The 27,878-nt window shown below is 50.1% G+C and overlaps 1 protein-coding gene and 1 long non-coding RNA gene across 5 annotated transcripts in view; one reads left to right on the top strand and one right to left on the bottom strand.

Moving 5' to 3' along the window:
* Window positions 1-25,848, top strand: Rims3 (regulating synaptic membrane exocytosis 3). Its single transcript, XM_010625925.3, has 8 exons — window positions 1-99; window positions 1,746-1,906; window positions 6,669-6,916; window positions 12,689-12,830; window positions 15,416-15,528; window positions 17,219-17,320; window positions 17,874-18,013; window positions 19,925-25,848. Exons 3-8 carry the CDS (start codon window positions 6,700-6,702, stop codon window positions 20,135-20,137), a joined length of 927 nt encoding a protein of 308 aa, XP_010624227.1. The 5' UTR covers window positions 1-99; window positions 1,746-1,906; window positions 6,669-6,699; the 3' UTR covers window positions 20,138-25,848.
* LOC104863489 overlaps window positions 25,258-27,878 on the bottom strand; it is a 28,572-nt gene continuing 25,951 nt past the window's right edge. For all 4 annotated transcript variants that reach the window (XR_004518596.1, XR_004518595.1, XR_004518597.1 and 1 more), the window contains 2 exons: window positions 25,652-25,792; window positions 25,258-25,338 (listed from right to left, as the gene is read on the bottom strand). This is a non-coding gene — a long non-coding RNA (uncharacterized LOC104863489). The remainder of the gene's footprint in view (window positions 25,339-25,651; window positions 25,793-27,878) is intronic.

Here is a 27,878-nt window from a genome sequence, read left to right as displayed (position 1 = left end):
AATGGGAGCTGGATCGTACATGAGTGTGTTTGTGTTCAAGCTCACAAGCGCCTGCTCCGAGCTGGTGTTAGCCTCAGCCTTCAGAGATCATGGCTCGGGGTAAGATGCTTCCCACTTCCCTGGCCACTGTGGTGATGGGGCTCTTCTTGCCTCTCTGGCTGGGCACGGGCCAAGAGGAGGGAACGGGGGGTGTGAGTATGTGCCAGTGTGTGCACCAATATGAACCTGATGTCTGTGGCTGTCTTGACTGTTTATGTGGCTGCTTTTTGTGCCTTTGTGTGGATGAGTATTTGGGGGCACATGTGCGTATCTGTGAGCACACGTGATGATTGTGTGTATCATCTGTGAGGATGCATATTTTGTGTGATCACATTATTTGAAATTCAGCTCAATGTGTGTGTGTTTAAGATGGTCTGGGGAGACAGAGGTCTGCACAGCAAGGAGAGAATCTAGTATGTGCTCCCCACCCTGGTCGGCTGTGTTTTCTTGTCTTGCCTGCTTCCCTTACCACATACCCACCTCCTGTCACCTGCCCACCTCTCCCTAAGTGGGGAAAGGAAAGGCTAGAGCCCAGGGTCCCCCTTCCCCTTCTGTGGATGCAGGAACTGGCCTCTCATGCGAACCCAGATTGGCACAGGGTGGTGTGGTGGGCAGGTCCCAGTGCTAGATCAGAGTGGGGGCAGCGACCTCAAATGCCAGACCCAGCATGCTGTAAAGGCTTAGGACCTGAAGCTGGCATAGCTTCCCGCGCCCCTTCCACATCAGCAAAGAGGTATAGGAACCCTGATCCACACTCATCTTGGGGTACCCAGGCCCACAGTGGGAGGTAATCCTGTAACTTCTGGGACACCCCTGAGGTGGATGCACCTGGTGAATTGGAACTAGCACCCGAACAATTGTTTACCACGTGCAAGGCACCATTATGAGTAATAACTGGGTAATTGACCAATTGCTCATTAAGCACTTAGCAATCTTCATTCTATAATATTTTATCTAAAATGTCTCCGGAAGCACAGGTTGTCATCCCCACTTGATGAATGTAAGCTCACAGGGTTTGATATGGAAGAAGCTCCGTCACTGGCTTGCGACAGGCAGATCTAGATTTGCACCTTAGTCTGTCTGCCTGCCCCCAGAGCACGTGTTTTTCTCACTCTGTTCTCCTGCTCCTCATTGGTTTGTCTGATCACTGGTCCAGCCAGGAGGATTGGGCAGAGTCCAAGTGGCGATTAGGTTCATCCTAGAGGAAATGAAGGGTCAGAGAAGCTGACTGACTTTTTCAGGGTCAGATGGCTAGGGGTAGAGCCACGAGTTCCTCCCATTCTGACTTCCGGCATGTCACTGTCTAGAGAAGGACCCAGAACCCATCGTCAGAAGTTGGAGGAAGAAAGAACAGGGCACAGAGCTCCTTGTCAAATCTCTGTCTCTGTCTGTCTGTCTCTCTGCCTCCTCTGTGCTGGCAATCACCCAGGGGCCTCATGCATATTAGGCGCGGGCTCTATCACTGAGCTACATACCCAGCCCTAAAAACTGTACTTATAAGACTTCAGCAGTTTGACATTAAAGGGCCTAAAGCCAGATTAAGGGTCCCAGGAGTTCAATTTGGTCGGTCAGTTGGTTTAACAAGCTGAAATGATTTGCTCGAGGTCCCACAGTTACTTTGTCTTTTTACCCCACAAGCTACCGGAAGCCCTTGAGGACACACCTCTTCATTAGCCCTTCCTCTGAGCTCAGCTCTTCCCTTCCAGATCTTTTGGTCACATCACCTCCTCCTGAGAGCCGTCTTGATTGCCTTCCCCTCCTTTCTGGAGTCTGCTGTCTCGGCCTTGTGCAGATGCCCTAGCGGGGTGCTGTTGGAAGGGGCACAGCCCCTGTGATGCGGAACTCTACAGTCAGATTCATCAGTGTGGTGAGTTTGGGTTTGCTTTCAGGTGAGGGGTGGGGAGGGAGGACTAACAGGTCTTATCAGGTGAAGTGGGACCTGGGGGTTAGGGGTCTCAGGTTGGAACTCTGGTTTTGCTCCCAGGAGTCTGTGTGGTCTTGGAAATGTCTCTTCCCTATTCTAGGCCCTGATTTCCTTCTGGGTGGGATAAAGAGTCCAGGCTGGAATAGGGTTGGATGGCAAGTCAGTTTTAGCTCATGAGCTGGTTCTCATCAGCTGGTTTCAGAGCGCTGTGATTAGAGGGATTCTGAGGTTTAAATCTGTCCTCTGGGGAAAGAGATGAATTAGTGATGTCTGCTGTGGGTAGAGGATGGGTAGAGAGGTCGGAGCTTCAATTATTCACAGCCCCTTCTTTCCTAATAGTCCAACAACCTGTGATAGATTCCTTGGATTTTCCTGTTGGAAGTGTGAGTGACGGGGTTCATCTTAGGCTTTTGGGTTCTTCATTGACCATCAAAAAAGGTTCATTAGCTTGTTAAACACAAGGTCAGCAGAATATAGGGACCCAGAGCCCCTAGCAGGTCCTGGGGCCTGCTGCTGTCAGGATTTGGGAGAAGTTTGGAGAGCCCTGAGGGCAGAAATACCCACCCCCCGCCCCCAAAGAGGCCGAATGTTGAGGGCTGGAAAGAAAACACGAGGTTTAGAGCCAGGCATGGTGGCGCAGGCCTGCTGAGGCAGGAGGATTGCTGTGATTTTGAGACCAGCCTGGGCTACAGAATGAGTTCCAGGTCAGTCTTGACTACATAGTGAGACCCCATCTCAAAAAAAAAAAGAAAAGAAAACACAAGGCTTATTCCTGGGAAGCTTGGGTGGTATCTCTGGAATTCTGGCAGGAAAGAGGCAGTATTTGCTGTTCCCTGGAGGAAAAATAAGAGGCAGGGGCTTCGGCTGCTGAAGTAGCAGATGAGAGTCAGCAGGAAGGACTTCAGAGTGAGCTCCTGTGACTTGATGAGATGGTAAGAAGGTTCTCTGCTCTAGGTGCCATGAACTAGGCCGGGAGAAGGGTAGTCTTGCTCAGAAGCAGGGGAATTGTTGAGTTGATTTTCATGGAAAAGACTTGGTTCACTTACCAGTCGTTTAGAACCACTGGTATGAGTCATGCTTTATTGTGGGTCCTCTTGGGGTTTGTGAGCAGTCTGCCCCCATCTCTGCCACTTCTCCTTCCCCACCCCTGTGATCTGATGGTTCAGGAGTTGCTATGCAGCTATCCTTACAGGGGCAGGGTAGCCATCTCTGCCTAGATCTCTGCCTTGGCCTTCCTGAGCTAGACTGGCTGCCAGGTAAGCAGCTGGAGCCCCAGATCTGAGTCCCCTCCCACCCCACTCGAGCACACAGTCACAGACTCAGCCTTCTCAGTCTAAAGGACTTTCCCAAAGGACCTACTCTGACTCCTTTAGTTAACACAGATGCAGAAGCCAAGGCCCAGAGAAGTGCCTGTGAAGAATCTGTTCACATTCTAATCCCATGTCACGATTCCTACCTCTCCCAGGCTCCCCAATAAGGACTCCTGGAGCAGAGGCCAGGGCCTAGGTCCTAGGGGCTAGTGCTGTGGGTCTGGCTCCTCCTGAACCCTGGAGGTGGCCTACAGACTGTAGGCTGGGCTCCCCCAAGTTCTCCAGGTCCCTTTAGGTGATCCCTGGGTGTCTGAAGATTAGAAAATAGCTCTGTGTAATGCAGCGTTCTGGACACCAAACCATGTGCTTGTTGGTTCCATTCGTTATTCATGAGGAAACATGAGCTTCCAGGTTGGCAGGGTCAGGAATTCTGTCCCTCATCCCTTCTCACCCCAGGCCTTGTGCTCCAGTTAAGGTCTGAGAGTCAAGGGCTTCTGCACCTCAGCTGCTCGGCCAACTGGGAGAATTTAGACCAGAGTGAGTGGACTTTCTCCTCATAGGCACTTTTCCTTCCTTTTTTTTTGAAGAGCCCAGGGATCCGAGGCAAAGCCAGAGCTTGAGAGATGGGCATAAGTCTTTGGATGAGCTCGAGTTGAGGGGGCAGTGGCTGCTGAGCATATACATCAGCAAACAGGAGACTGTGTTTGTGTTCATGTCTTGCCACTTCCCGTTTGAACGGGACACTTCTCCGAGCCTGTTTTCTCATCTACCTTATAAAGATGCCTCCATACCTCCCAAAGTGCTATAAAGAGCAAATGACACTGATACCATGGCAGATTCACAGTATCAGATAAGTCCTGTCCCACCTTCCACCAAAACACCATGCAAATACCCAAAAACCCACACAAACTGGCACTAGAATTGGAAACTCAAGAGAAAAGATCATCATCATAGGCTGAAGTCCAGGGGGACTTTCCATTAGCTGCATGGTTGATGGGGGAGTGGAGAAATATAATCCAGGGCTCTGATCACATCACAGCGTGAGTGAGAACTATCTAGAGAGCTACAGAGAAGGTAAAGCAGGGCTCTGACTCATCTGCCCTGTCAGCCTTAATTTGCCAGGCTGCAGGAGCCATGTTGGCGGAGAGACCAGGTGACCCGTCTCAGCAGTCCGGGAACTGTCTGAGCAGCCAGGGTGGTGGCCCCTTCACCCCCATAATCCCTGCCCGGTTTTTTTGTTTTTGTTTTTGTTTTTGTTTTCTTCCCTGTACTAGGGATCAGACTCAGGTCCTTGAGCTTTCGAGGCAGGAGCTAAATCCCCAGCCCACCTCTCCTTTCTATGTCCTTTGAAAAAGTCAGACTTCCTCATGGGGTAGGCCTGAAGTAGAAAGTCCAACCAAGTGCCCTGAGCCCTGGCTTGTACAGCTGCCCCAGAAAAAGAGCTCAGGGCTGGGACAGAGCCAGGAAGGTGCTGAGCAGCTGGAGCAGTGGCTTTCCTGTCTTCTGCCTGAGCCAAGAGACCAACTGCAGCATTGGGCTTTACAGCCAAGTTATAGAAGCCGACACCTAGAGACCCCGTCCTTGCACAAAACAGGGCTGTGGATGCCTATGGTCCCTTCCTGCAGAGTGATCTCAGTGCCTTCTGCCCTCCTCTTCCCTAGCACTTATCATAACCACCATAAAATATTTAAGTGTATAATTGGTTATTTACTGTCTGTCTTCTCTCCTGGACTGAAGGCCTTGGGAGGGCAGTACCCTTTCTCCTTGGCTCAGTACTATACTGTATCCTGGCATTCAGCGTTGGCCTTGGCGTTTTAGGAAATTAAATATTTGTTGAACACAGCTAATGAGGAGAGTAAATCTCTGTACTTTGGATAGCATTTGGTACTACAGTCCAAGGATTAAAAAGAAAAAAGAAAAATTTACACCCTCAGTGTCAGGCAGGATGCTTTCGGCTATAACTGAGAACTCTGACTCAAACAGGCTTACGCAATAGAAAATACATTATCTCTCTGGCTACACCCTAAGGCTGGGTCCCCTGTGATGGATGGGGTCTTGGAGAAAGGAAGGGGAAGAGAGGGGGGACCTCCCCCAATTTCTTCTGTAAGTGTGAAATCCAGATCATTATCTTATGCTGAACTGAGCTGACTTAGTCACATGCCCACCTCTGATATGTGACTCCAAAACAAGGGACAGGGTGGCACTTGATGAAACCAGTCCTCTGCCAGGCTGTAGGAGGGGAGCTGGACAGTCGGGAAGCCCCAGCAGTACCCACGTCCTTCCACCCAGCCAGCCCATTTCTAGGAGCCAGTCCTAGGGATATTAGCCTACAAACCAGTGTTTATTTAAAAGAGAACAGAAAGAGAGTTGGAGCTGATTCAAGAGGTAACTATTGAGATATGTAAGCCAATTATACCATCTCTATACAACAGATGATTACGGTGGCATTACAACATTTATACAAAGTGTTAATGACATTAGGAAATGCTTATGATAAAATGTTAGATGAAAAATACCAGGATATAAAAATTGCATTTACAGTATGAGTCCAATTATTGCTTTGAGTGCACAGAAAGGAGATCAGAGGAACTGGGTTAAAATGCTGACGGTGGCTGCCTCTCAGCAGCGCAGTGAAGGGTGATTTTTGCCTGCTGCTTTAGGCTTTTCTGGACCATCCCTTTTCCCCCAGGAGGACCCCTTCTACAGTCTGCACAGGCCGGAGGCTGTTTTATGCTCCCTGTTTTGCTATTTGTTATGACAGTAGTCATCTGCAACTCATGCTTAAAGCCTTTCTATGTGTGGACACTGTTCTCAGCACTTTACCTGCGTATCTCATTTAGTCCTCGTAGTAGTCTGAAGAGGTAAGGGCTTTTTTCTTTTCTTTTCTTTTTGTTTTTGAGACAGGGTCTCACTATTTAGTTGAGACTGCCCTGGAACTCACTGTGTAGCCCAGGCTGGTCTCCAACTCACAGTGATCCTTCTGCCTCAGCCTCCTGAGTGCTGGGATTACAGGCGTGTGCCACCATGCCTGAAAGGGCCTTTATTTCTCATTTTGTTGAATTGTTTACTGAAACTCCAAGATGTTTGATCACAGCATCTTCTAGCAAGTATGTGGGGGCCTTTGGAATCAAAGCCCAGACCATCTGACTCCACAGCCTTGGTCCTTCATCACCAAACCAGATCACCTGCCAGTTCTTCATGGCCACATGCTTACAGGGATAGTCTCGTTTATTGAGCCAGACCCTGTGCACCCTCTTGAGATTTATTTGTCTATTTAATGCTTAGCCTTGAAGAGGCCAAGTGACTTTCCCAAGATCATACAGTCAGGAGATGGTGGGGCTGTGGTCAGGTCACTGGTCTGATGTAGCAACCCTTTGTCTCCCACCCACCTTCAGAGTTGGCTGAGGCCCTGCAGCCCCAGGGACCATGTTTAACGGGGAGCCGGGTCCAGCCTCGGCTGGGGCCTCCAGGAACGTGGTTCGGAGCTCCAGCATCAGCGGTGAAATCTGTGGATCCCAGCAAACTGGGGTTGGGACCGGGACCACCACTGCCAAGAAGAGACGTAGCAGCCTGGGTGCCAAGATGGTGGCCATCGTGGGCCTGACCCAGTGGAGCAAGAGCACACTCCAGCTCCCTCAACCTGGTGAGGGGTATGGGGCACCAAGGGGCAGGGGTGGGGAACCCTTTACAGTGAGTACCCAGGGACCAAACCGGATGTGCCCTCCCTTGTCCAAACCCTCTTCATAGGGCTTCCCATTTGCAAGGCACTGCACTGCTAGGACTGGTGTAACCAGTCTAGGATATGACTTTAGGTAGCTCTAGGCAGCCACTGGAGCACAGAGAAGGGAAGTCACATGCCCCGGACTGCACAGCTAGGACTGGTGTAACCAGGCATCAAGCCCCAGCAGTTGGGTTTCCTAGTTCAGGCTCTGTATTTTATACTCTCTGACTCCACACACAGACTTATAAATATGTCTTTGATAAACAGTAATTATTATTAAACAGCCCTGTGTTCCTGGCACCATGCTAAGTGACACCACAGTTTTACAGACACCCGTCCACAAGATTCATTCTCACCTGTCATTTCTGAGTCTCCTTAATACAAACAGCCACACAAATGCAGTTACTTAGTCACAAGTATAATAGAGTCACATGATAGACATACAAAGATACAGTTGTGTAAACAGATGCTTAGTTGCCCAGGTAGCCCACTCACACTGCCAGGAAAGCACAGTGGTTCTCATTCATACTGTTCATGGTCACGAATAAAACCAAAACACACGATCCTCTGAGAGTAGACTTGCAGACTGAGATCACAAGCAGGTCACACACGACAAAGCCGTGCTCACATCAACCTTAACAGCTACACCACATACTTTCTCAGACATTGAGTTGCAAAATCCCAGCTCTACTCATACTGCTGGGGGACCAGCCCTGTCACACACAGCCACACGTGGACCCCCACATCACAGAGGAGCACGCTTTCCGCACCAAGACCCCCTCATTTTGTGGCACAGGCCCAGACACCAGCTGGTTTTGTTTTAAAATCTCTTCCTGCTTATTTTGTTCAGAGTAACAACTTCCCCATGAAACCTTCAAATAGGCAGCTGGATGGGGGTGGTGAGGAGGCGGGGGCACTGGAGGATCCGGGGAGAAAGCTCATCAAGACTCCCAGTTGGGGCTGGGTGGGGGACTTTTCCAGGATTTAAAATAGATTTTTACAAAGCTCTCAACAGGAGCACATAGGATGGTCTTTTCCAGCAATTAAGCTGCGATGTGCATCCTGCTAGGAGAGGCTAGATGGGGAAGGGGCTTGAGGTTATTAGTGCCTTGGGGGGTGGTATAGGCCTAGGACCAGGATTAGGGGTCCAGAACTTGGGCCCGGACAAGGAGAGCTGGGATAGGACAGAGAGGGAATAGAGGTAGGGGATTAAGATTAGGAGGTTGTGGAGCTCTTGGCCCCCAGAGACCATGCATAGGAATCCGGCTTCAGACCTGAAGGCTTCTATTACCCCACATTAGGAGGGGTGCTCCTTCCATGGCCAAGGCAGGGTCCTAAGTCATTGGAAAACACTGCAGTGATCTACCCTGTCTTCACACCACAGGGAGAGATGGGAGCAGATGCCAGGAAGACCTTTTGCCTTAGGAAGAGATGAATGATGATGGGTCTTTTGGATTCCCGGTCTCCATGATTATGTCAGGGCACAGCTAAAGGACCAGAGCTTGGGGCTGGGGGAATCACCCAGAGGCACTTCTGACTGCAGGTCACTGTGAATCATCTAATTGCTAAGTGTCAGAGCATGACGGGCCCCTTGAGGTCACCCAGTTCAATGTACTCATTCCATCAGGTATCTAAACCCTGGGGAGAAGGCACTTTCCTGGAGAATGACCTCACGATGGCCTTCAAAGCCGCACTCTGTCATTTACTAGCAGGGTGATCTAGGCAAGGATCACCTGGGCCTGCTCCTTATTTGGAGGATAAGGACAGTAATACATGCCTTGCAGAGTTGCCAGGGGATTAAATGAGGCCGCATATGCAAAGGCACACATCCTTGTGCCTGGGACATGGGAGATACTCAGTAGAGTTTTGTTTGTTTGTTAGTTTGTTTTGGTTTTTTGAGAGGGTCTCACTTAGCTAAAGGACCAGAGCTTGGGGCTGGGGGAATCACCCAGAGGCACTTCTGACTGCAGGTCACTGTGAATCATCTAATTGCTAAGTGTCAGAGCATGACGGGCCCCTTGAGGTCACCCAGTTCAATGTACTCATTCCATCAGGTATCTAAACCCTGGGGAGAAGGCACTTTCCTGGAGAATGACCTCACGATGGCCTTCAAAGCCGCACTCTGTCATTTACTAGCAGGGTGATCTAGGCAAGGATCACCTGGGCCTGCTCCTTATTTGGAGGATAAGGACAGTAATACATGCCTTGCAGAGTTGCCAGGGGATTAAATGAGGCCGCATATGCAAAGGCACACATCCTTGTGCCTGGGACATGGGAGATACTCAGTAGAGTTTTGTTTGTTTGTTAGTTTGTTTTGGTTTTTTGAGACAGGGTCTCACTATGTAGTCGAGACTGACCTGGAACTCACTATGTAGCCCAGGCTGGTCTTGAACTCACAGCGATCCTCCTGCCTCAGCCTCCCAAGTGCTGGGATTGCAGGCGTGCACCACCACGCCCGACCTCAGTAGAGTTTTGATGCTGTTATTACACATGGTCACATAGTACAGCCAAAAGAGAAGTGAATCCTCTGGGCTTTACACCTCTACCTCATCCTCATAGCAGACTCCTTTCCTATCCATATTCTTTTCTATGTTTTTGTTTTGCTTTTTCTCACAAGCCCTGAGGATGTCAGTGTCCCAGCTTCAGCCCCCTCCTGGGTGAGAGTCTGGCACCAGGGGGATGTATGGGGCTGACTCACCATGGATATTGGCCCTAGAATCACCGTTCTGGGAACAGATCCCAGAAGCATGCCCCTTGCTGCCCCCCTGCTGTCTCCAATGGGATGGTTCAGTTTCCTGGAGGGCTGAATTCCTCTCCTGGACCCAGCCTTCTGTGCTGTGGTTCTGCCCTTCCCAGAAGCCCCCTTTCTCCTAGATTATCTCTAGCCCGCACTGATTAGAGCCTTGCTCCTCTCTCTTTGTTTCAAAGCCCCTGTCCTGTTTCAGGCCCCATATCTAGCCTGACCATTGTTACCAGCCTTAGTTCCCCTGCCTGCCTGCCCCTTCCAGTTTATTGTTCCTTTTACCTTAGAGTAGACTCCCAAGAGCTCACTCTGATGCTGTAGAAGGCCACTCCTGGCTCTGGAATTCCCCATGGAACTTTGGAAAGTCATTTCCTGCTGGGTCTCAGTTTCCTCTTATAAAATGGAGCTAAAAGGCTCCCGCTTCCTTCTAGATATTTCATTCTCTAAGCTGTGGGAACATTGAGGAGATCAATGATCAATCAGAGATCTGGTATCAACACAGATGAACACATAGACCCTATCCTGGGTTGACCCAGCTCCTGTCTAAATGCAGCGTGCAGTTTCAGGACCGAGGACAGCAACAGTCCCTTCTAGGATCCTCTAGGCTCTGGGCCAGAGGGATCAAGACCATTCCAAAAGATTCTATGGGGTTGTTGGTGCAGCTGCGACTGCTGCTCCCTTGTATGTGGTGGGACAGATGGATGATTCCTGGACTCTTTCTATCTCTGGGAACTACAAAATTAATTGCAAACAATTTGTCTTGGTTCTCTAGAGAGAAGCTACATAAAGTTATTCCCTGGATCCAAAGGGGTTGGTACTGGACAGATATAAAGCTAGTAAGGAACTTTTCTGTTTGGTTTCAAGACCTTTTCTCCTCTCCCTGAACACATGGAACTTAATCTCTGCTGAGTCACATCTCAACTAGACAGGCATTGGGAGGGGAAAGAGAAGTAGCATGTCAGCAGACTGGGGGTAGACCTAGTTCTTCTGGCACCTGAACCTCGGTTCAGTATTATTAGTGCAGTATTTTAACCTCTTCAGGATTCTGTGACTACTGCATTTGAAGACTTGTGTTGGGTTGGCTAAGTCTTATCTAAGAAAGTAAATTCACTTCCAAATGGGCCAGAGCTTCCTCAAGCTTTAAGAGTGTGCACTGAGGTGGTAGGGACGTGAAAGGGAGGGAGGGTGACTCGCAGCCCCCACAGCCCATCTGTCTTTTAACTCGGAGGAGATGTGGTTGTTAGGAGCTAGGGACAGGGAGTGTCCTCCTACAGCCACCATTTTTATCCCTCTGTCCAAGTGTGCAGCAGGTCACACACCATGTATAGGCTTGCTTCACTGAGTGTGATTGAATACATGAATTCAATTCCAAGTCTTTCGATGTAAAAAACACATGCATGTGACAGAGTACATCCGGTATACATATGACAAAGACCTGGCAGGACTGTTTGCAACTGTGATGTTATATAATCTTACTCATGACTTTGCATGTGATTATTATATTCATATATGTGACCCAGCACTCACACATATCTGCTTATGCCTGGAAGGGATATACACAAGCTAAAAAGTGACTGTGTGTGTGTGTGTGTGTGTGTGTGTGTGTGGGAGAGAGAGAGAGAGAGAGAGAGACAGACAGACAGGCAGAGGCAGACAGACAGACATACTGATGGTCTCATTGATTCCTGAATATGGTAACTATTCCAATGCCCCAGAAACTGAGCTGTTTAGAGAAGACATTTCTTATTACCTGCCCCACCCAACCCTGTTCCGTCACCTCCCCTCTGCCATCCCATCTCCTGGTGATCCTAGCTTTCTCTCCCCCAGTGGAGGCTTTCTGAAAGATAAGTAGGGCAAAGCAGGAGGAGGAATAAAGGCCCCCACCAACACACCATTGTGTGTGGCAGGAGAAGAGATTGCCAAGGTAAGCACACACCCCTCCCTACTGTTTCTAGCGGCGGTGCCACCTGTCCCAGTCCAGGCCTCTCCCCCGTCCCTCTCCCTATCCCTGTAGGCAACTCCACTCTTAATTTGGTTGGGCCTCTATCCAGTGACAGCAAAAGGCTCCTTGGTACAGTTCCTAACTGGGTACCACTTCCTCCCCAACAAGCTCCGGTGCCAGGCGAGCTTCAGCCGGGGAACCGCACCCCCCCATCCTCCCCACCCCCCAGGGTTGTCTCATGGGACCACGCTGCAATGCTAAGGAGGTTGCTATGGAAACTCAGGCCGGATGGCACGCTGCTAGGAGAGGGAAAGGGCCCCATATTCTTTGCCAGGCCAGGATAGGGTCCCAAACAGGATGCGGAGATACTGGGTCGGCACACGCTGCACAGCCTCCGGGGTGCTACAGTCCTTTCTCTCAGCCAGAGTCACTTCAAGCCAAGCTAGCAGTCCCTCTCACGGTCTTGTTCTCTGGAGGCCTCTGCAGCTTGCCACACTCTTCCCTCTCCCTGTTCAGACCCATCTTGACAAGGCAAGTTTGTTTGAGTGGCCTGGTTTCCCATGGATTTCTATAGGGCCTAGCAAGGCATCAGGGTGGGTTATGTGGTCTGGGTGTGATGGTGTCCCAAGAGTACCTGGAAGTGGGAAAGGTAAGTCTGGGAACACAAGTTTGGGAGCAAGAGCTGAAGTAGCTTGGGAAGGCACCATAAGGGATCTGGTAAAAGGAGGGTAAGGGCCCCAGGGGTACAGGGCTGGGCTCAGCCTGGTCATTTCAGCCTCCCCCAGTTCCACCATCGTGACTGTGTCCAGCCGCCTTTCTCATCCGCTTTGTCTGTGTCAGCACCCTGTGCAGGGTGAGGGTCAGGCTGCAGGCCAGCTCTCAGCTCAGCCAGGCCACACTCCTGCCTCTAGGCCTATCCTTGCGAGGGTGACTCCGGCAGTACTCTGTGAGAAGCCTTGGCCGTGACCTGACCTTGTTCTCTCTCTCATCTTGGGTTTGGGGGTCCCAGAAGGGGCCACCAAGAAGCTGCGGAGTAACATCCGAAGGAGCACGGAGACGGGCATTGCCGTGGAGATGCGGAGCCGCGTGACGCGCCAGGGCAGCCGGGAATCCACGGATGGGAGCACAAACAGCAACAGCTCTGACGGCACGTGCGTGCACCCTGGCCAGCTCTGCCCTCCTCGTTCTCACACAGCCAGCCAAGGCAGCAAGATCTGCTTATGTGGTTTCCAGTTGAGATGTCTGGGTTCCTCTCTGACTCTGCCACCCATGTCCCCTTCCCTAGACATCCAGTGTCTGGGCCCCAGGTCTTCTGTTGCTTACAATCAGAACATCTCAGAGGCCCAGGAGCACTTAATTCCTTCAGGGAGGGACCCCATGCCCCCCTTCTACCACCTACACACTGCCCTCCCTGCCCCAGAGGAGAAAGGAAAAGGAAAAAGTGATCCTAAATTCTTTTTAAGTCTGAAACCATTTTCCTGGCTCAGATGAGTGGATTTTCACAAATAGCCTTGCTTGGAGTTTAGGGAAAGCAATTGGATTAAATCTGTGACTTTCAAACTATTGGTGGTGACTCATAATAGGAAGGAAAATTGCTATAGTGTGTCAAAACCAGTATTAGAAAAAGAAAACTCAGGTCTATCCTATGTGGCAAGGACAAATGACCTTGTGAACTTTTGTTTCACTTTTTGATGTATAGAAGTACATATAGGGCTCTACTAGGATATTACATTTTTTTTCTTACCTGTGGGTTATAGTAGGAAAAATTTGCAAGTCTGGGTCAGATGTTCCCTCAATACCGCCCCTAAATCTGTGAAACTATAATTTATAACGAAGGTTCTCTGCTTCTGCTTCATCAAATATCAGGATTCTGGGGCTCCGTGACTTAATATTCAATGATAGTGCCTCTCATTGCTATCCAGTTGGCCCTCAGTCTCCCCAGATGATGGGCGTGGACCTACCTTCACCACACAGTCCCTGGAAGCCCAAGTCCCTTATGTGAAATGGTCTGGTATTTGCATACATCCCCCTATATACTTCGTATCACCTCTAGATTTCTTATAGCACTCAGTACCATGGAAATAGTTGTAAGACTTTATTGCTTAGAGAATAATGATAAGAAAAAAAAAGGACGCATTTATTTACCTTAATATTTTCCATCTGCATTTGGTGGAATCCAAATGGATGAAGAACCCATGGATACAGAGGCCCAACTGTACCTTCTTCCATGAATGGAAGTAGCCGTTAGCATTTCACACACCTTACTGTGTGCCAAGTATCCAGGGGCACCCAGATTCATGGTTCTTATATGGGATCAGCCCCAGAACCAGGTTCACAATGGCAGCCACCTGAAGCACATGGGTACCACCATCATCTCTACCTACAGGTGAGGAAACAGGCCCGGAAGGAGAGAGAGGAACCCTGTGCAAAGTCAGTTATTAAATAGAAGTGTAGTCAGTATGTGCATTAAGGTCATTTGACTATAACCTTTATTCACAACCTTCACACGCTGTAAAGCTCCCCAAATTCTGTGATCCAGAGAGTCTACATTTATTTATCCTTCTCAGATCCCATTGTCACATGAATGTGATTCCAGGCTCTTGGTCATGATCAAGAAAAGCAGACGCCTTGAAGTCCCTTGCTGGGGAGTGGAGGGTGAGCCTAGTGGGGTAAAGACGCAGGCTCTCTCTGACAAGCAGCCCCTCTGTACCTGTCATTGGCCCATGGGGGCTTGAGGCCAAAGTGTCTAGTGGGATTTTTCCTGGATAGCCTTTTATTTCTCCACCCAGGAGAGCCTGACACTTTGGTCCATTGTAGCCCCTGAGCAGGCCTGGGACAACCCTCCCTCATCTACTCCTTCTCTGCTGGCCACACCTAGGACATTTAGCCTTGAGGACAAGAAAAAGCAGCACTTGTCCCTTGGTGACAGCAGCAGCAGGAGCAGCAATAGTAACTACCATTTGTTGGGTCCTGTTTGTCCAGAACTTTTCCTGCACCATCTGCCCAACCCTATCATAACCCTATGAGTTGGGTATTCTATTTTCAGGTAAAGCAAGTCTTTTACCTCCCAGAGCCTCTGTCTTCTCATCTGTAAAGTTGGGCAGTAATCCCAATCACTCACTGAGGTTGTAAGGATTAAATGACATAATGTATATGGAACATTTAGTGCATGGTAGGCTCCTGGCCGGTTTTAAATCGCTGTCAGTTTTTCTTTTACTATTTTCAGGCCCCCCACAACCATCGACCACCCACTGTCTCTTCCAATTCATCTCAACCCTGTAATTGTGTTATTTTGGTTTCAGTTGCTGTTTTGGGCACCACCTTACATCACTGACTTGGATTTTAAATTTATGATCAAATCAAGCCTCAGTTCTTGGAACTGGCTCCAGGCATTGAAGTGTCTGGTCTGTCTCTGGTTCTGGCATCTACATCTTCTGTTGAGAATACAAGGTGTCCAAGCCCTGCCATTTAAGGGTCGTTTCAGAATTCCTGGGACTTGAGGACTATATACTATCATTGTGTGATTTATATTAGTGTCTTTAGGAAACACCAGTGTTTTTCTTCAATGGATAGAGAAAAGGTTATTTGTCCCAAGGGTAGGGTGCTCACACTGCACAGAGGAGCAACTGAGGCACAGAGTGAGTGCTCAGTTCCCCAGGGGCAGAGCCCACGTACCTCACGCCCCACCCCAGGGCTGCCCAGACACCCTCACATGGCCTTCTGCCTCCTCCTGCAGGTTCATCTTCCCTACCACTCGGCTCGGAGCTGAAAGCCAGTTCAGTGATTTCCTGGATGGTCTGGGACCAGCCCAGATTGTGGGGCGACAGACACTGGCAACGCCCCCCATGGGTGAGTCTTCCTGAGGACAGTGACCGGGCCATAGCAGGAAGGGTAAGCTCAGTGGGGGCCTCAGCGTACCCGGTGCAGGTGGCAGGCAGGAGCCCTTCCTTGGGCTTTTGTGCCATTGAGGAGTCCGCAGAGCATCACCAGTCCTTGCCTCACCAGAGAGCAAGGGGGCTTTGGCCCGTCTGCCCTCTGCCCTCAGCACCTGTCACAGCACAGGCCCTCCCTCCGCTTGCTGTGCAAATGCCACTAGTCAGTTTTGAGTAAAAGGTACCCAGAAGCCTTTTGGTAATGCTCTCATCCCTCTTCCTTGTAGTTAGAAAAGACTTCTTAAAGCTTACACCTGGTCGTCTTAGCGGCAGTCTGGTCCATTTCATGAGCTCTCAGCGCCCTCCCTTAGGTGTTGGCTGTGCTGGCTTTAAGAGGCTCCTCCCCAGGCTGGCTTCCCAGCAGGGCCTTCTCAACCTCCACTCCCTTCCCCACCGGTCTGATCCTTGTCTCCCCACTCAAACCCCATCTAGACAGTGCTCAGTCTTTGACCCACACAGCAATGGGGGAAGGCGAGGGCAGGATCTTTTTACAGCACTCCCCTGCCTTCTCTGAAAGAATCCACACCAGGACCTTCTGGGAGTGAGGGTCAACGCTTATCTGGCCCTTATGTTGGATTTGGCTAATTCCTAGCTTTTGCTTTCAGACTCATAAGGGCCTGGAGAAACTGCATTTCCCTGTCCTAGACCTAGCTATGAATTGTGAGAGGAACCAGCTACTTCTAGTTCCGTGCAGCTTTGCAAACATTTGCCTGTATTGCCCCCTTGTGTCCAAAACGGGGAAAGACAAGACAATTTGGTTAGGAATGCCATGAGACCAACCCTCCCTCCCAAGACAAGGTCAGAAACCCTGGAGGGAGGAGAGTGAATTCCAGGATGTCTCCTGGGAAATAGTAAAACCTAGTCCTCCCAGTATGCAAATATGAACAGTTGTATCATGGCTTAGGGAATCCACGGTGAGTGGCTGAACCCAAAGTCTGGCTCATTTAAGTTTTCTAGATAAGCTTAGATTTCTCTAGTCCCTTGAAGTGACTACTACATAATTCTACATTCTGCTAATCCATGAAGAAAGCTAAGAGTGCCAGACGTCAACTAACATAACTCCACACACAGGCCTTGCCCCGACTGGGCAATCCACTTGACGGAACACAGTGAGCTCTCTACTCTCTACCAGGGCCTGCCAGCCTTCCCTTCCTCCTTTGGCAGTGGCTCAAGGAGGCCCCCCCGTAGCGCCTTGTGTCCCTGGCTGGCCAATAACTTGGCAATCTCTTCGCACTGATACTCTTTCAGGATTTGTCTGACACATTAAGGGAAGTGGCCGAGGACTGCTAGGGTAGGGGGAGATAGCCAGAGCCCGTAGCTTCCTGACCTAGGGAGCTCTCTCCGCAGCCCTTCCTGTTCTGCTCAGTGAAACAGAAACCTCCAGTCAGCCAGACTTGGGAGGGAATTTGCAGCCATTAGTGGGGACCTAAGCGTGCCCCCTGAGGGTCACCCACCATACCTAGCGTAGTGTTTCTGGGTTCCTTGAAAGTGGTCTCTGGAGGCAGTTCTGACCTGCCCGTCAGCTCCCTTCAAAAACTAGTGTTCTCTGGATGGCTGGCTGGCCTGGCCCTGCTCGGCCCTGCCCGGATTCTTCCTCTCCCCTGCAGGAGATGTACACCTTGCCATCATGGACCGGGGTGGCCAGCTGGAAGTGGAAGTGATTGAAGCGCGGGGCCTGACCCCCAAACCGGGCTCCAAATCCCTCCCAGGTGAGGCTGGGCAGCTGGGAGAGGCATTTTGCAAATGGGTCCTGGAAGGGAGGGCATCCAGCTGAGCTCTGGATCAAGTAAGTCCTTGGTTCCTCATTGGCCTAAATCAGTATTCTTTTTTTTTCTCTCTCTCTCATTGAGTTTACTGGTACATTTTAGGTAACAGTACAGTTACATTCATCATTGGGATCTTGTACCTTTACATGACAGGTCTTGGTTCTCATTTTTTCCCCTTACCTCTGCCCTCCTTTCACCCCCCTCCTCCCTTCCCTATTTACAAACACTTTATTTCCATTTTTTCATTTTCTCATGTTTTTTTCTTTTCCCTCTAAATCAGTGTTCTTGACAGCAGAGTGACAGTTTGCCTGGAGGTCAGTGAATGAGGTGGGGGCGAGGGAGACCGGAGGGGTCAAGGTTTGTTCTGGCTTCTTTGGCCTCCTCTGCACCGGTCAGATCATTCTGCTCGCCTGCCTGCCTCCAGGGCCACCTGGAGGTTGGGACGGGGCAGTCACAGGTGTCACTGGAGACTCCCATACTTTCCCTCACCCCTCAGCCACCTACATCAAGGCTTATCTGCTGGAGAATGGAGCCTGCTTGGCGAAGAAGAAGACAAAGGTGGCCAAGAAGACCCGTGACCCTCTGTACCAGCAGGCCCTGCTCTTTGAAGAGGGGCCTCAGGGCAAGGTACTGCAGGTGAGTGTTACAGGGTGAGTCAGGCAGGGCCGCCGCTCAAAGCCCGGAGTCATTGTTTACAAGTTTTTCATTTCTGATTCATCCTCCATCAAGCGCTGTACCAAGTGCATTAATTTGCATTGCTGGTTTAGTTTCACATCCCCATGAGGTGCTCTTGCCCCTAGTTGATTCAGAAGGGAGCCGGGGTTTAGGGGGTGGTGAAAGTGCTCCTCAAGCTGCACAGCTGAGGGGTGGAGCAGGATCTGTTTGCTGGCTGTCTCCTCCTCCCTGGTGCTGATGTTCCTTGTGCTTCAGCTGCAAGCCAGGTTTTTGTTGGGTGCTTGAGGCTGGAGTTTTTTTACAAGTGACTAGTGGAGCACAACTGAGCCTAAGTCCCGGTGACTGTCATCCCAACCATTTGAAAGTGACCAAGCCCTGGGCTACACTTTGCACCAGGTCTTTGCAACCATCCTGTGAGGGAGGGTCCCTCATGCCCCTCCCATAGATGAAGAGCCTGCGCTTACATGGGCAGACAGCACGGTGGTGAATCTGGCTCTGGGCTCATTCCTAGGTTCAGAGTCCAGCTTGACCCTCCCTGGCTATGGGTGGTGTGTGGCGGAGATGGATCAAGAGGTTGCACGAAGAGGGCCTAATCCAGAGCTTGGCTCACAGGCCACCACTTGCTGAGTATTAACAGTGGTGGTGGTGGCTGTTGGCTTTGCCTGAGGCCACAGAAGTGGCAGAGAAGAGATGAGAGCCAAGCTGGTCTGGGATGCCTGACTTCATTTGGGCTGTTATCTTCCTGCTTGTAACAAAATACCTGAGACAGGCCGTGGTGGCGCACACCTGTAATCCCAGCACTTGGGAGGCTGAGGCAGGAGGATCGCTGTGAGACCAGCCTGGGCTACATAGTGAGTTCAAGGTCAGTCTCAACTATGTAGTGAGACCCTGTCTTGAAACCCCCCCCCAAAAAAAAAACCCCAACAAAATACCTGAGATAATCAGCTAAAAAAGAACAAAGGTATATTTTGATGCAGTTTGGGAAGTTTTAATCTGTGCTCAATTTGGTCTGTTGCTTCTGGGCCATGTTGAGGCAGGACATAGAGTAGGAGCCAGCAGGAAAGGAAGCTGCTTACCTTGACAGCTGGGAAGCAGAGAGAAGAGACCAGGGCCCGTGGACCTCTTTGAGGGTGCACCCCCACTGGTTTAGACCCTCACCGGGCCCCACCTCTTAAAGGTTCCTGCCAGCTCTCAAGAGCCCATGCTGTGGACTAAACCTTTCATACACGAGCCCGGGAGGACGCCTATCTAAACCATAAGAGGCTGTTCCTGTGGGCTGAGGTAGTTCTGGGACAAGTCCTCGGATGTACAACCCAAAGAACTACAGAACCCCAGGGCTCTCAGTACTGTGTTGGGTGTCTTGTTTAAAAATAGAATTTTGAAAATCACCAGAGCCATAGGTGAGACCCAGCCAGGGCCAAGGATTTAGGCAAGGGCCAAGGATTTAGGCAAGGACCAGGGAGCCAGCAGCAGAGCCATAACCCAGGCACAGGGCTCTTTGTCTGCTCCTTGCTGGGGACAGAGCTGACTAGGTGCTAGAAGCCTGGAGTAGGACACCTAGGTTCTAATTCCACAGTTGACTGCGTATCTGGGTTAGTAAGCCCTTCTGAACTGTGGTTGCCCAGCAGAGTCACATGCCATACCCCTATCCATGAGGCTTGTTAGAGCAACGAAGTGACGTACGTCACATGCGCAGGATCAGGTCTGTCATGTCTTTAAGTGCTCAGAAAGTTGTTGCCTAAAATTGGTCTGAACTCTGGCGTTCTCTACTCCATCTGTGCCCTGGCAAAACTTGTAGGTTCCTGGGCCCACTGCCCAGCCCGGCAGATGAGGATGTAGCTCAGCTCCTAACTATTCCTCCCCTGCTGCCAGGTGATCGTCTGGGGAGATTACGGTCGCATGGACCACAAGTGCTTCATGGGCATGGCCCAGATCATGCTGGACGAGCTGGACCTGAGCGCCATCGTTACTGGGTGGTACAAACTCTTCCCCACCTCCTCTGTGGCAGACTCCACGCTCGGATCCCTCACCAGGCGCCTATCCCAGTCCTCCCTGGAGAGTGCCACCAGCCCCTCATGCCCCTGAGGACTCACTCGGGACCAGAGGCTGGGTGGCGGCACGGGCAGGGGGTGTGCTGGTCCCCACCTCCACCCTGTACATAGTCTCCATGTCTCTCTGGACCCTTCACCCTGCTGCATGTCTGTGGGCTGCTGGGCTTGTCCCAGCTGGCAGTGGAGACTGCAGTCTGCGTGCGTGTGCGTGTGCGTGTGCGTGTGTATCCACATTATATCTGTTTCTCTGGGTACAGTCAGTCCTGGCGACCACACGTCTCTTTGTATCACACTGAAAGGAGGAGTGTTGTGTGGCCACAACTCACTCCAAGGGCTCTCCAGGAGTGGAAGTGGGAGATGGGGCCAGTGGTTGGTTGATCTTGCTGGTCCCCTGACTGGGGCAGAGCCTGTGTGCTCCCCACCTGTGCCTCCTCTTGGTGGTCTTGGCTTGGTTTTCTGTCTTGTCTTTTGTATCACCCTTTGCCTCTCCCAGCACTGCTGCTCTTTTTGAGGAATGTAGCATCCACTGCAGCTGGCCACAACTACGCCCCTCTGGGAGCCCCCACACCCCTATTCCTGCTGCCCCAGCAGCTCTCCCCACTGAGTACATCTTGCAGCATGTAGCAGTCATCCAGCACCCTGACCAGGGACCATGGGGCGGCTGAGGATGCCTGGGAGCAGAGGGCTTTGAGGTAGTTTTCTCTCTGGGCTAGACGCACCTCTTTCCTGCAGACGAGCACACAGAGGTCTTAGCTCCCGAGGGTACTGGCCAGATAGCCCAGCAGGTAGGGCCAGGTACTCCCTTGCCTTTGTCACCTCCTTTTTCCCTTCTTTGTCGCCTCTGCTCTGACAAGCCAAAGGAGGTCTCCTGGTGGGCCCAGGAGATCTGTGGAAATGTCACCTGGCAAAGCAGACAGCCTTCGCTAGGCCTCAAGAGTGGCCCGTCCCTCTCTGGCTCCTCCCTAGGGGCATATGGCTTAGTAAGAGGTGCTGAGGGTCCGGCTGTTTGCTAGAATAAGGGCTAAGGCTGACTGTTGAGAATCCTGCCTGACTTTGGGAATTAGCTGCACAAAGCTGTTCATTGGGGCCTCTTATTTTTTGCTCATTTTCAGACCAGGGTCCCCGTCTGGAGCTCAGACATACTTGGGCTCCGGCCTCCTGGCTCCACGGGCAGCTTGGCTCTGGACTCTGGTCTGCCACAGTCACCAGCTCTGTATAAGCAATACTTTCCCCTAAGCTTCCTTGCCTTCTCGTGTGCTCCCACTGCCCTCTGGGAAGTGGCCTGCTCTGGGCACTCCAACTGCCTCTGCTTATTTCCTACCCTTGTCTCAGGCTTCTCCCAGCCACGTGGACCCTGAGTTGATTGCTAGGCCCTGCTGTGAGAACTAACACCTGGACTGGACCCTGGGAGGTGTCTGCTGGGAGTCCTGAAGTCTGGCTTAGGAATGCCACATCTGTCCTCCTCCCTCCTCAGCTCTAGGGTGAAGGGTGAGAGGCTGCCCAGGAGATGGACACAGTGGCCCTGGGCTCACGGCTGGTAGAGAGGAAGTAGGTAGCTCGCAGGGCCAGGGTAGGGGAAAGGCTTCCTGCCTCTTCCCCAGACACTGTCCCCAAGTGCTGGTGTACATCTTGCCCATGCCCTTGGGCCAGAGAGCTACTGAGGTCACAGTGGAGGGGCTTCAGGCCTGAGTGCTGAGATTTTACTCATACTGAAGCTGGAGGAGGAAAGGCCATCTCAGTGCAAAGGGCTTCCTTGTCTGACAAAGACCCTCCCTGGGGGGGAAGCCAGAGTCCTGTGACCTCTCTCGCAAGGGAATGAGGGGAGAAGCCAGGACCTGTTGGTCCTTTCCCTGACAAAAGCGGGTAAAGGCAGGAGGGAAAGGTACAGCAGTCCCTGTATCCAGGCTGAGCCCGCACTCTTGCATTTTCAGAGATGAGAGCTACTGTATGCACGCGTGGAGGAGGCTGAGGAGGCGGCCAGCCAGTTTCCTCTTTGGGCAAAAGAGTTCTTCCCACTCCTGCTGGGAAATGTATGTTTCCCATAGTTCTAAAAATGGGGCAGAGGGCTCTAAACTCTTTAACTCTAGTGGGGGAAATACAGTACAGGGAGGAGACTCACTTGCAGAAGGTGTTTTTCTCTCCTGTTTTGTGGTGTGTTTACCTCTATGGCAGTTGCTTTCTGGATGGACTGAAAATATACCTTCTGGAGTGGGGGGAGTGTCAGTGATCCACAGATAGCAGAGATCTGCTCATGTGGCCCCGAGTCACCCTCAGGAAATGGGGTCAGCATCCACATGCCCCTAAGGGTCCAGGGAGGCCCTGGGCGAAGGTGGTAGCTGCTAGCAGGAAGGTTGCCCTGTGCAGCCCTGGGCTATCATGCCTGGGGACAGCACAGGGAAAGTTCTAGTCAGGGGCGGGGCCTGATGTGCTGGAAACTCGGGCTGACCTGCCTCCAGTCCCCAGCTGCAGAAACTGCCTGGCAGTGGGGCCACTTGGTTGTTCCACCCCCACACTTTGTTTTTGGTACCGGGGATCAAACTCGGGACCTTACGCTTGTGAGGCAGGCGGTGGCACCTGTTCCACCTCTTAATGGCAGGTAATTCCCTGTAAAATGGCCTTGGGGAATTATTCTTTTTAACCCTTTGTACCAAATAAGTTACTAGTGTAGATTCCCCTCCCTCCGAGGGTGAGGTTGTGTGAGGCTGCCCTGTGTGTATGATAGTGTGTGGCTGGATTTAAGGGTCTGTTTCTCAGCATCCTGGGTGCAAGGCTTGCTGAGCAGCCACTCTGGAGCTGACCTGTTTCAGAAGAAGGGGGTGCACAAGTTAACTCTGGCCTCCCCTGGGCTGGGAAGAGGTGGCGGGAAGGAACCTTCTGAGTCTCCCTACCATGGGCTAAGTCAGACGCCCCTTACCCCAGATGAAAGCTAGCAGTGGTAGCGGCACAGAGCTCTTTGTCGTGCCATCTGCTCTGCGCAAGGAGGATGCATGGGTGATGTGCAGAGACAGAAGTGGCCCTACAGTGATCCTGGACCGTGGGCAGGCTCAGTGATGGATGACTCACAGCATCTGTCTTCACACTTCTGCCTGGCTCAGTCTGTCCTACTTTCTTCATAGTCTCCTTCCCTACAGGGAAGTCTGCGATGAGCCCTTCGTATGCAGCAGGCTCCGGAAAATGGGTCAACTCTTGGTTTGACAAGAGGGATTTGAACCATCTTTGAAAGTACCCCCCATCCAGTCTCTCCACCACCCCGTTCTACTAGGAAAGGAGCACTTGAGAGGCTCTTGGGATCCTACAGGTCCCCTGCAATGCCAGCATTTCATGGGGCTGAGATAGAATAGAGGAAAGCACCAGAGGGCCGGCCCTGGATTGCTGCTCACTCTTGGAACCACTGCCAGCCGGAACAGAGGTCAAGCCAGCTCTCCCAGAGGCTTGACTTCCACCAGGGAAATGCAAGGGGGCTTCTCCTTTACTGCCAGCCTCGAGGAGAGCAAAAGCCTCTATTTTTAAAGACAATAGAGCTTCAAGGGCACTTCTTTGGAAATGAAATGTAGCACAAGCCTAGACTGCATTATAGGAGCTCTGATATGCATCCTAGGGCTCTGCCCCAGGCCCTGCTGCCCAGAGGGTGCCGAGCTTCTCTTCCCCTGGGGCTCTAGAGCTCCTGATACCTCACATTCCCCAACACCCTTGGCCCAGAAAGCAGCACAACCTTAGTAAGGCTGCTCTTCTGTGTTTCTCTGATTGCTTCCAGCACTGTGCAAACTCTGGGCAAGAAACTGCTGCCTTTGCCTGATATTGTAGATGAGTTGCTCTCCACCTGCATGGGGGAAGGTGGCATTTTGTCCAGGGCCAGAAGGTTGTCTGGCAGTATTTCTGCGGTGGCTGCCAGGAGGTGGAAAAGAGGCCTGCTTCCCTGCCGCCTCCTACCTTTCTCCTCACAGTTGTCTTCTCCAATGTCCCGACATACACAGAGGTTCTTTAAATGCTGCTCCCTCTACTGGACTCTTCCACTGGATGATCAGGGAAGAGATAAAAATGTGGACTTAGCCCTGCCTTCTTCCTCCGTACTGCTTCTCATCCACAGCAGAGGAGACTGGGACAAAGCAAACAATCACGTTGGAAGAGCAGGGGAGCCCCATCCAATCAGAAGAGCCTGACAGTGGTGGGGTTGGCCTGGTCTGGCTCGGAAAGGGTTATTTTGAAAGAGTGCCTGAGCATCTCAGAGCAATGTCAGTGATGCCAAAGAGAGCAACTTGGCCTCCTTGGGCACCAACTCTGCTGGTGGAGCTGCACAAATGCAGCTCAGATGTTGGGAAGCCCAAAGGTGGGACCTTGTTCTCTGACAAAGGGCTTAATCTTTCCATGTAGCAAAGCAACTTCCCCTACCCCCAACCCAAGCTTGGGCTTCTGCAGGCCCAGCACGGCGGTGCCTGTTTAGGAAGTCACATGAGTGAAAGAAACCTGCATTCTCTCCCAGGGGCATAGACTGGCTTGGGAAGGTGCTCTTAGAAGCGTGAGTGCTAATGCTTTGGAGAGACCTTTCAGGGATGTGGCTGGAAACCTGGCCGGTAAGGATAGGGCCTTGGACCTCCCAGGGAGTTCACCCTGATGCTGGGAAAATTGCCATCGACTGGATTCCAGAGCACTTGGATAATAGAAAAGGGGCCTGGGAATTCCAGGGGCAACTGAGCATCTGCCCCCTTAGCCAATGACCTGGACAGGATGGCTGGTCTATACCATTTTGCCAGAAACTGTGATCGTGTACAAGACTCCTCACTTTCCTGGGCCTCAGCTTCCTCATCTGTAAAATCAGAGCATTAGCTAGTTGCTCCATGCTTGCCTCCAGGTTTTCCAAGTCTGATCTGGAGCTGCTGAGAGTTGTGAGCTGGGTGTGCCTGGCACGTGGTTCCACAGGCTGGTTTCATCCAGCCCCTGGTGTCCAAGCGAGGCATAGGTCTTCATCTGACCCACGTCCAGATGCTGCCTCTAACAGCTCTGGGAATCTTCACAGACCCTGCTTTCACCTCTTCATTGTTTTTCTCTCCCTCTTTTACTCTTGCATCATGATGAGAAATAATTCAAGGTTGTCTACAAAGGACAATTTTCAAGGTGCTGATGTGATGTCACAACCTCATCTGCATCCTGAGTAGGGCCTGTGTCCCCACCAGGAGATGAGGCTGGGTTGTTCCTCATTTCCACTTCTCCATGACAGCAATGGGAAGAGTTGAAGATCTGGGAATTTTAAAGGAAATGCTCTCAGTGGGAGGAGAGAGGGAATTGATTTCCCTTCCAAGTATTTTGCTTTTTAAAACCACTCCTCCCTCCAAAGTGTCTTTTACCAGACATCATCTCAGAAAGCAGTGGCTGCTTCCTTAGAGAAGGCAGGCCTGAGAGTTCTGTCAACTCCTTTAGTATGTAAACTCACAGAAGGCAGGAACACCCCCCCCACCATTTTAAATTTCCAAATGCATCTTGCAAAAAGAGAGATAGCAGTTAGGGACTGACAAGCACACTGTTTAGATAAGAAGCAATTAGCCTTTTTTACCTGTGCTCTCTGCATTTTCTCTGTGAAGCATCTTTCCAAACTCTGGTTCCTGGGTGTCAGGTGGACAGCTGGGAGGGACTGCCAGCTGTTTTCTACACTGTTCTTGCCAATTCCCTTAGGAGAATATTCTTCACATGGCTTCTGCATGTACAGTATTTGGGCAGCAAAAAAAAAAGATTAAAGTCCATTTGAAATTGGTCCTCTGTGTTGCTTTCTGAAGACAGTTCTTAATTGTAGGACAGAGAAAACAGGTCTCGAAGCAGAGTTCTAGTGCTGTAAAACCAGGCTGGTCCAAGAAGCTTCCTAGCTCTGCCCCCAGGGCCCCTGCTTACTGGCCCAGAGCCTTCCAGTCGCATAGACTCTGCAAGGGGTGGCCAAGTAGAGGGAAAGGTGGGATGAGGTGAAGCCTCTGCTCAGGCGTGTGGCTCATCTAAGATTAGCAGTACACATCAGCATTTGATCTCTAGTGCTGTAAACTACAACAATCGTTGACCTTTGGAGCACCCCTTACCCTCCTTGCCTCATGATAAAAACTTAGCAAACAAAATGTAAATTTCTTAATTTGATAAAGGTCCTATAACCCAAAACCTACAGCAAGTATTATGGCAAAACATGTTCTCTTTAAGATTAGTACAAGGAGGCCCACAATCACTGCTACCATTTTACATAGTTTTGGAAATCCTGTACAGTAGTATGAAAAAGAAAAAAGATACAAAGATTGAAAGATAAGAGATAAAACTCACAGATAATTTGATAGCCTATTTTTTAAAAAAGTACCAATTATTAAAACTAATAAGAGCATTTAGCAAGATTGTTGGATATAAATCTCATTTTTGTACAACAGCTAAAACCAATAAATAATAAACATAAGATACCAACAATAGCAATAAAAATCCAATATCTACAGATTATTTAAGTCTAATAAGACCTCCCGAAGGAAACTTTGAAATCCTAAAGAGAGTTGGTGATCTAAATAAATGGAATTCCTATTCTTACTCTTGATCTTAGCCAAAAGGCCGAGAAGCAATTGACATTCCTATTCTTAGATGAGAGTTTTAATGGAACGATAGTAATTCTTCCCAAATCTATAAAGTCAGTGTAATCTTAATTAAAATTTCAGTTGGCATTTTAAGAACTAACTTTGCTATAGTTTACATAAAGTAATCTTAAGTCCATGGATTCCTTGATTGACTTTTTAAAGACGATATTGTCCAGATATCAACACATACATATCTGAGAAAATATTAGAGGACAAAGCATTTAAAAAACAGTGGGAGATTGTTTAAAATATATATTAGAGCCAGGTGTGGTGGTACATGTTTGTAATTCCAGCAGATGGGAGGCTGATGCAGGATTGCTGTGAGTTTGAGGCCAGTGTGAGCTACACAGTGAGTTCAAGGACAACTTGGACTACATAGTGAGACCCTCTCAAAAAACAAAAACAAAAACAAAACAAAACAAAAAAATATATATATGAAACTGGATCACTCTACTTAAAACATGAACAAAGATGAGCAATACATGAGTTAATAGAGTCAACTGTAAAGTATAAAGCTAATAAAAAGAACATAAGGGAAATACTTTTGTGACCTAAGGGCAAAGAAGAGTATTTTATTATTAACATGCAAATTAGAGCAATAATGAGACATACCTGTAATGGACTAGCAAAAATAAGAAATCTGGACAATGCCAAATAATGGTGGGGCATGACGGTACAGAAACCTCAGATTGTACTGTTGAGAATGTACCCTGGTCCATTTATCTTGGACCACTACCTGGTCCAATTATATGCACACCCTAGAGACTAAATTTGTATGTAGACCCATTGAAGGCACATGTCTGGGGACATTTATTAAAGTATGATTTGTGATGCTGGTGGTGCAGTAGGTAGAATACCAGCCCCCCAAAGATGTCCACTTTTGAATCCCCAAACCTGTGAGTATGTTAATTTACATGGCATAAAGGATTTTGCAGATACGATTAAATTAAGGGCTTCAAGATAGGGAGATTATCCTAGATTATTTGAAATAATGGGTCCATTACTAATCTAATCCTCCCACATTGATTTCTAGATTCAGTGTACTTTTAACAAAAATTCCACTAGGAGTTTTGTAGAGATTGACATACTGATACTAAAGGTTACTTGGAAATACAAAGAACCTTGGGCAATTAAAGCAATTTTGAAAAATAAGAATGAAGTTGGAAAACATAGGTTACCTGGTTACAA

Source organism: Fukomys damarensis, unplaced genomic scaffold, assembly GCF_012274545.1.
Source record: "Fukomys damarensis isolate Sample0158 unplaced genomic scaffold, DMR_v1.0_HiC HiC_scaffold_23, whole genome shotgun sequence".
Taxonomy (NCBI): Eukaryota; Metazoa; Chordata; class Mammalia; order Rodentia; family Bathyergidae; genus Fukomys; species Fukomys damarensis.
The sequence above is the reverse complement of the archived record's forward strand: the minus strand, read 5'-3'. Positions and strand labels throughout refer to the sequence as shown.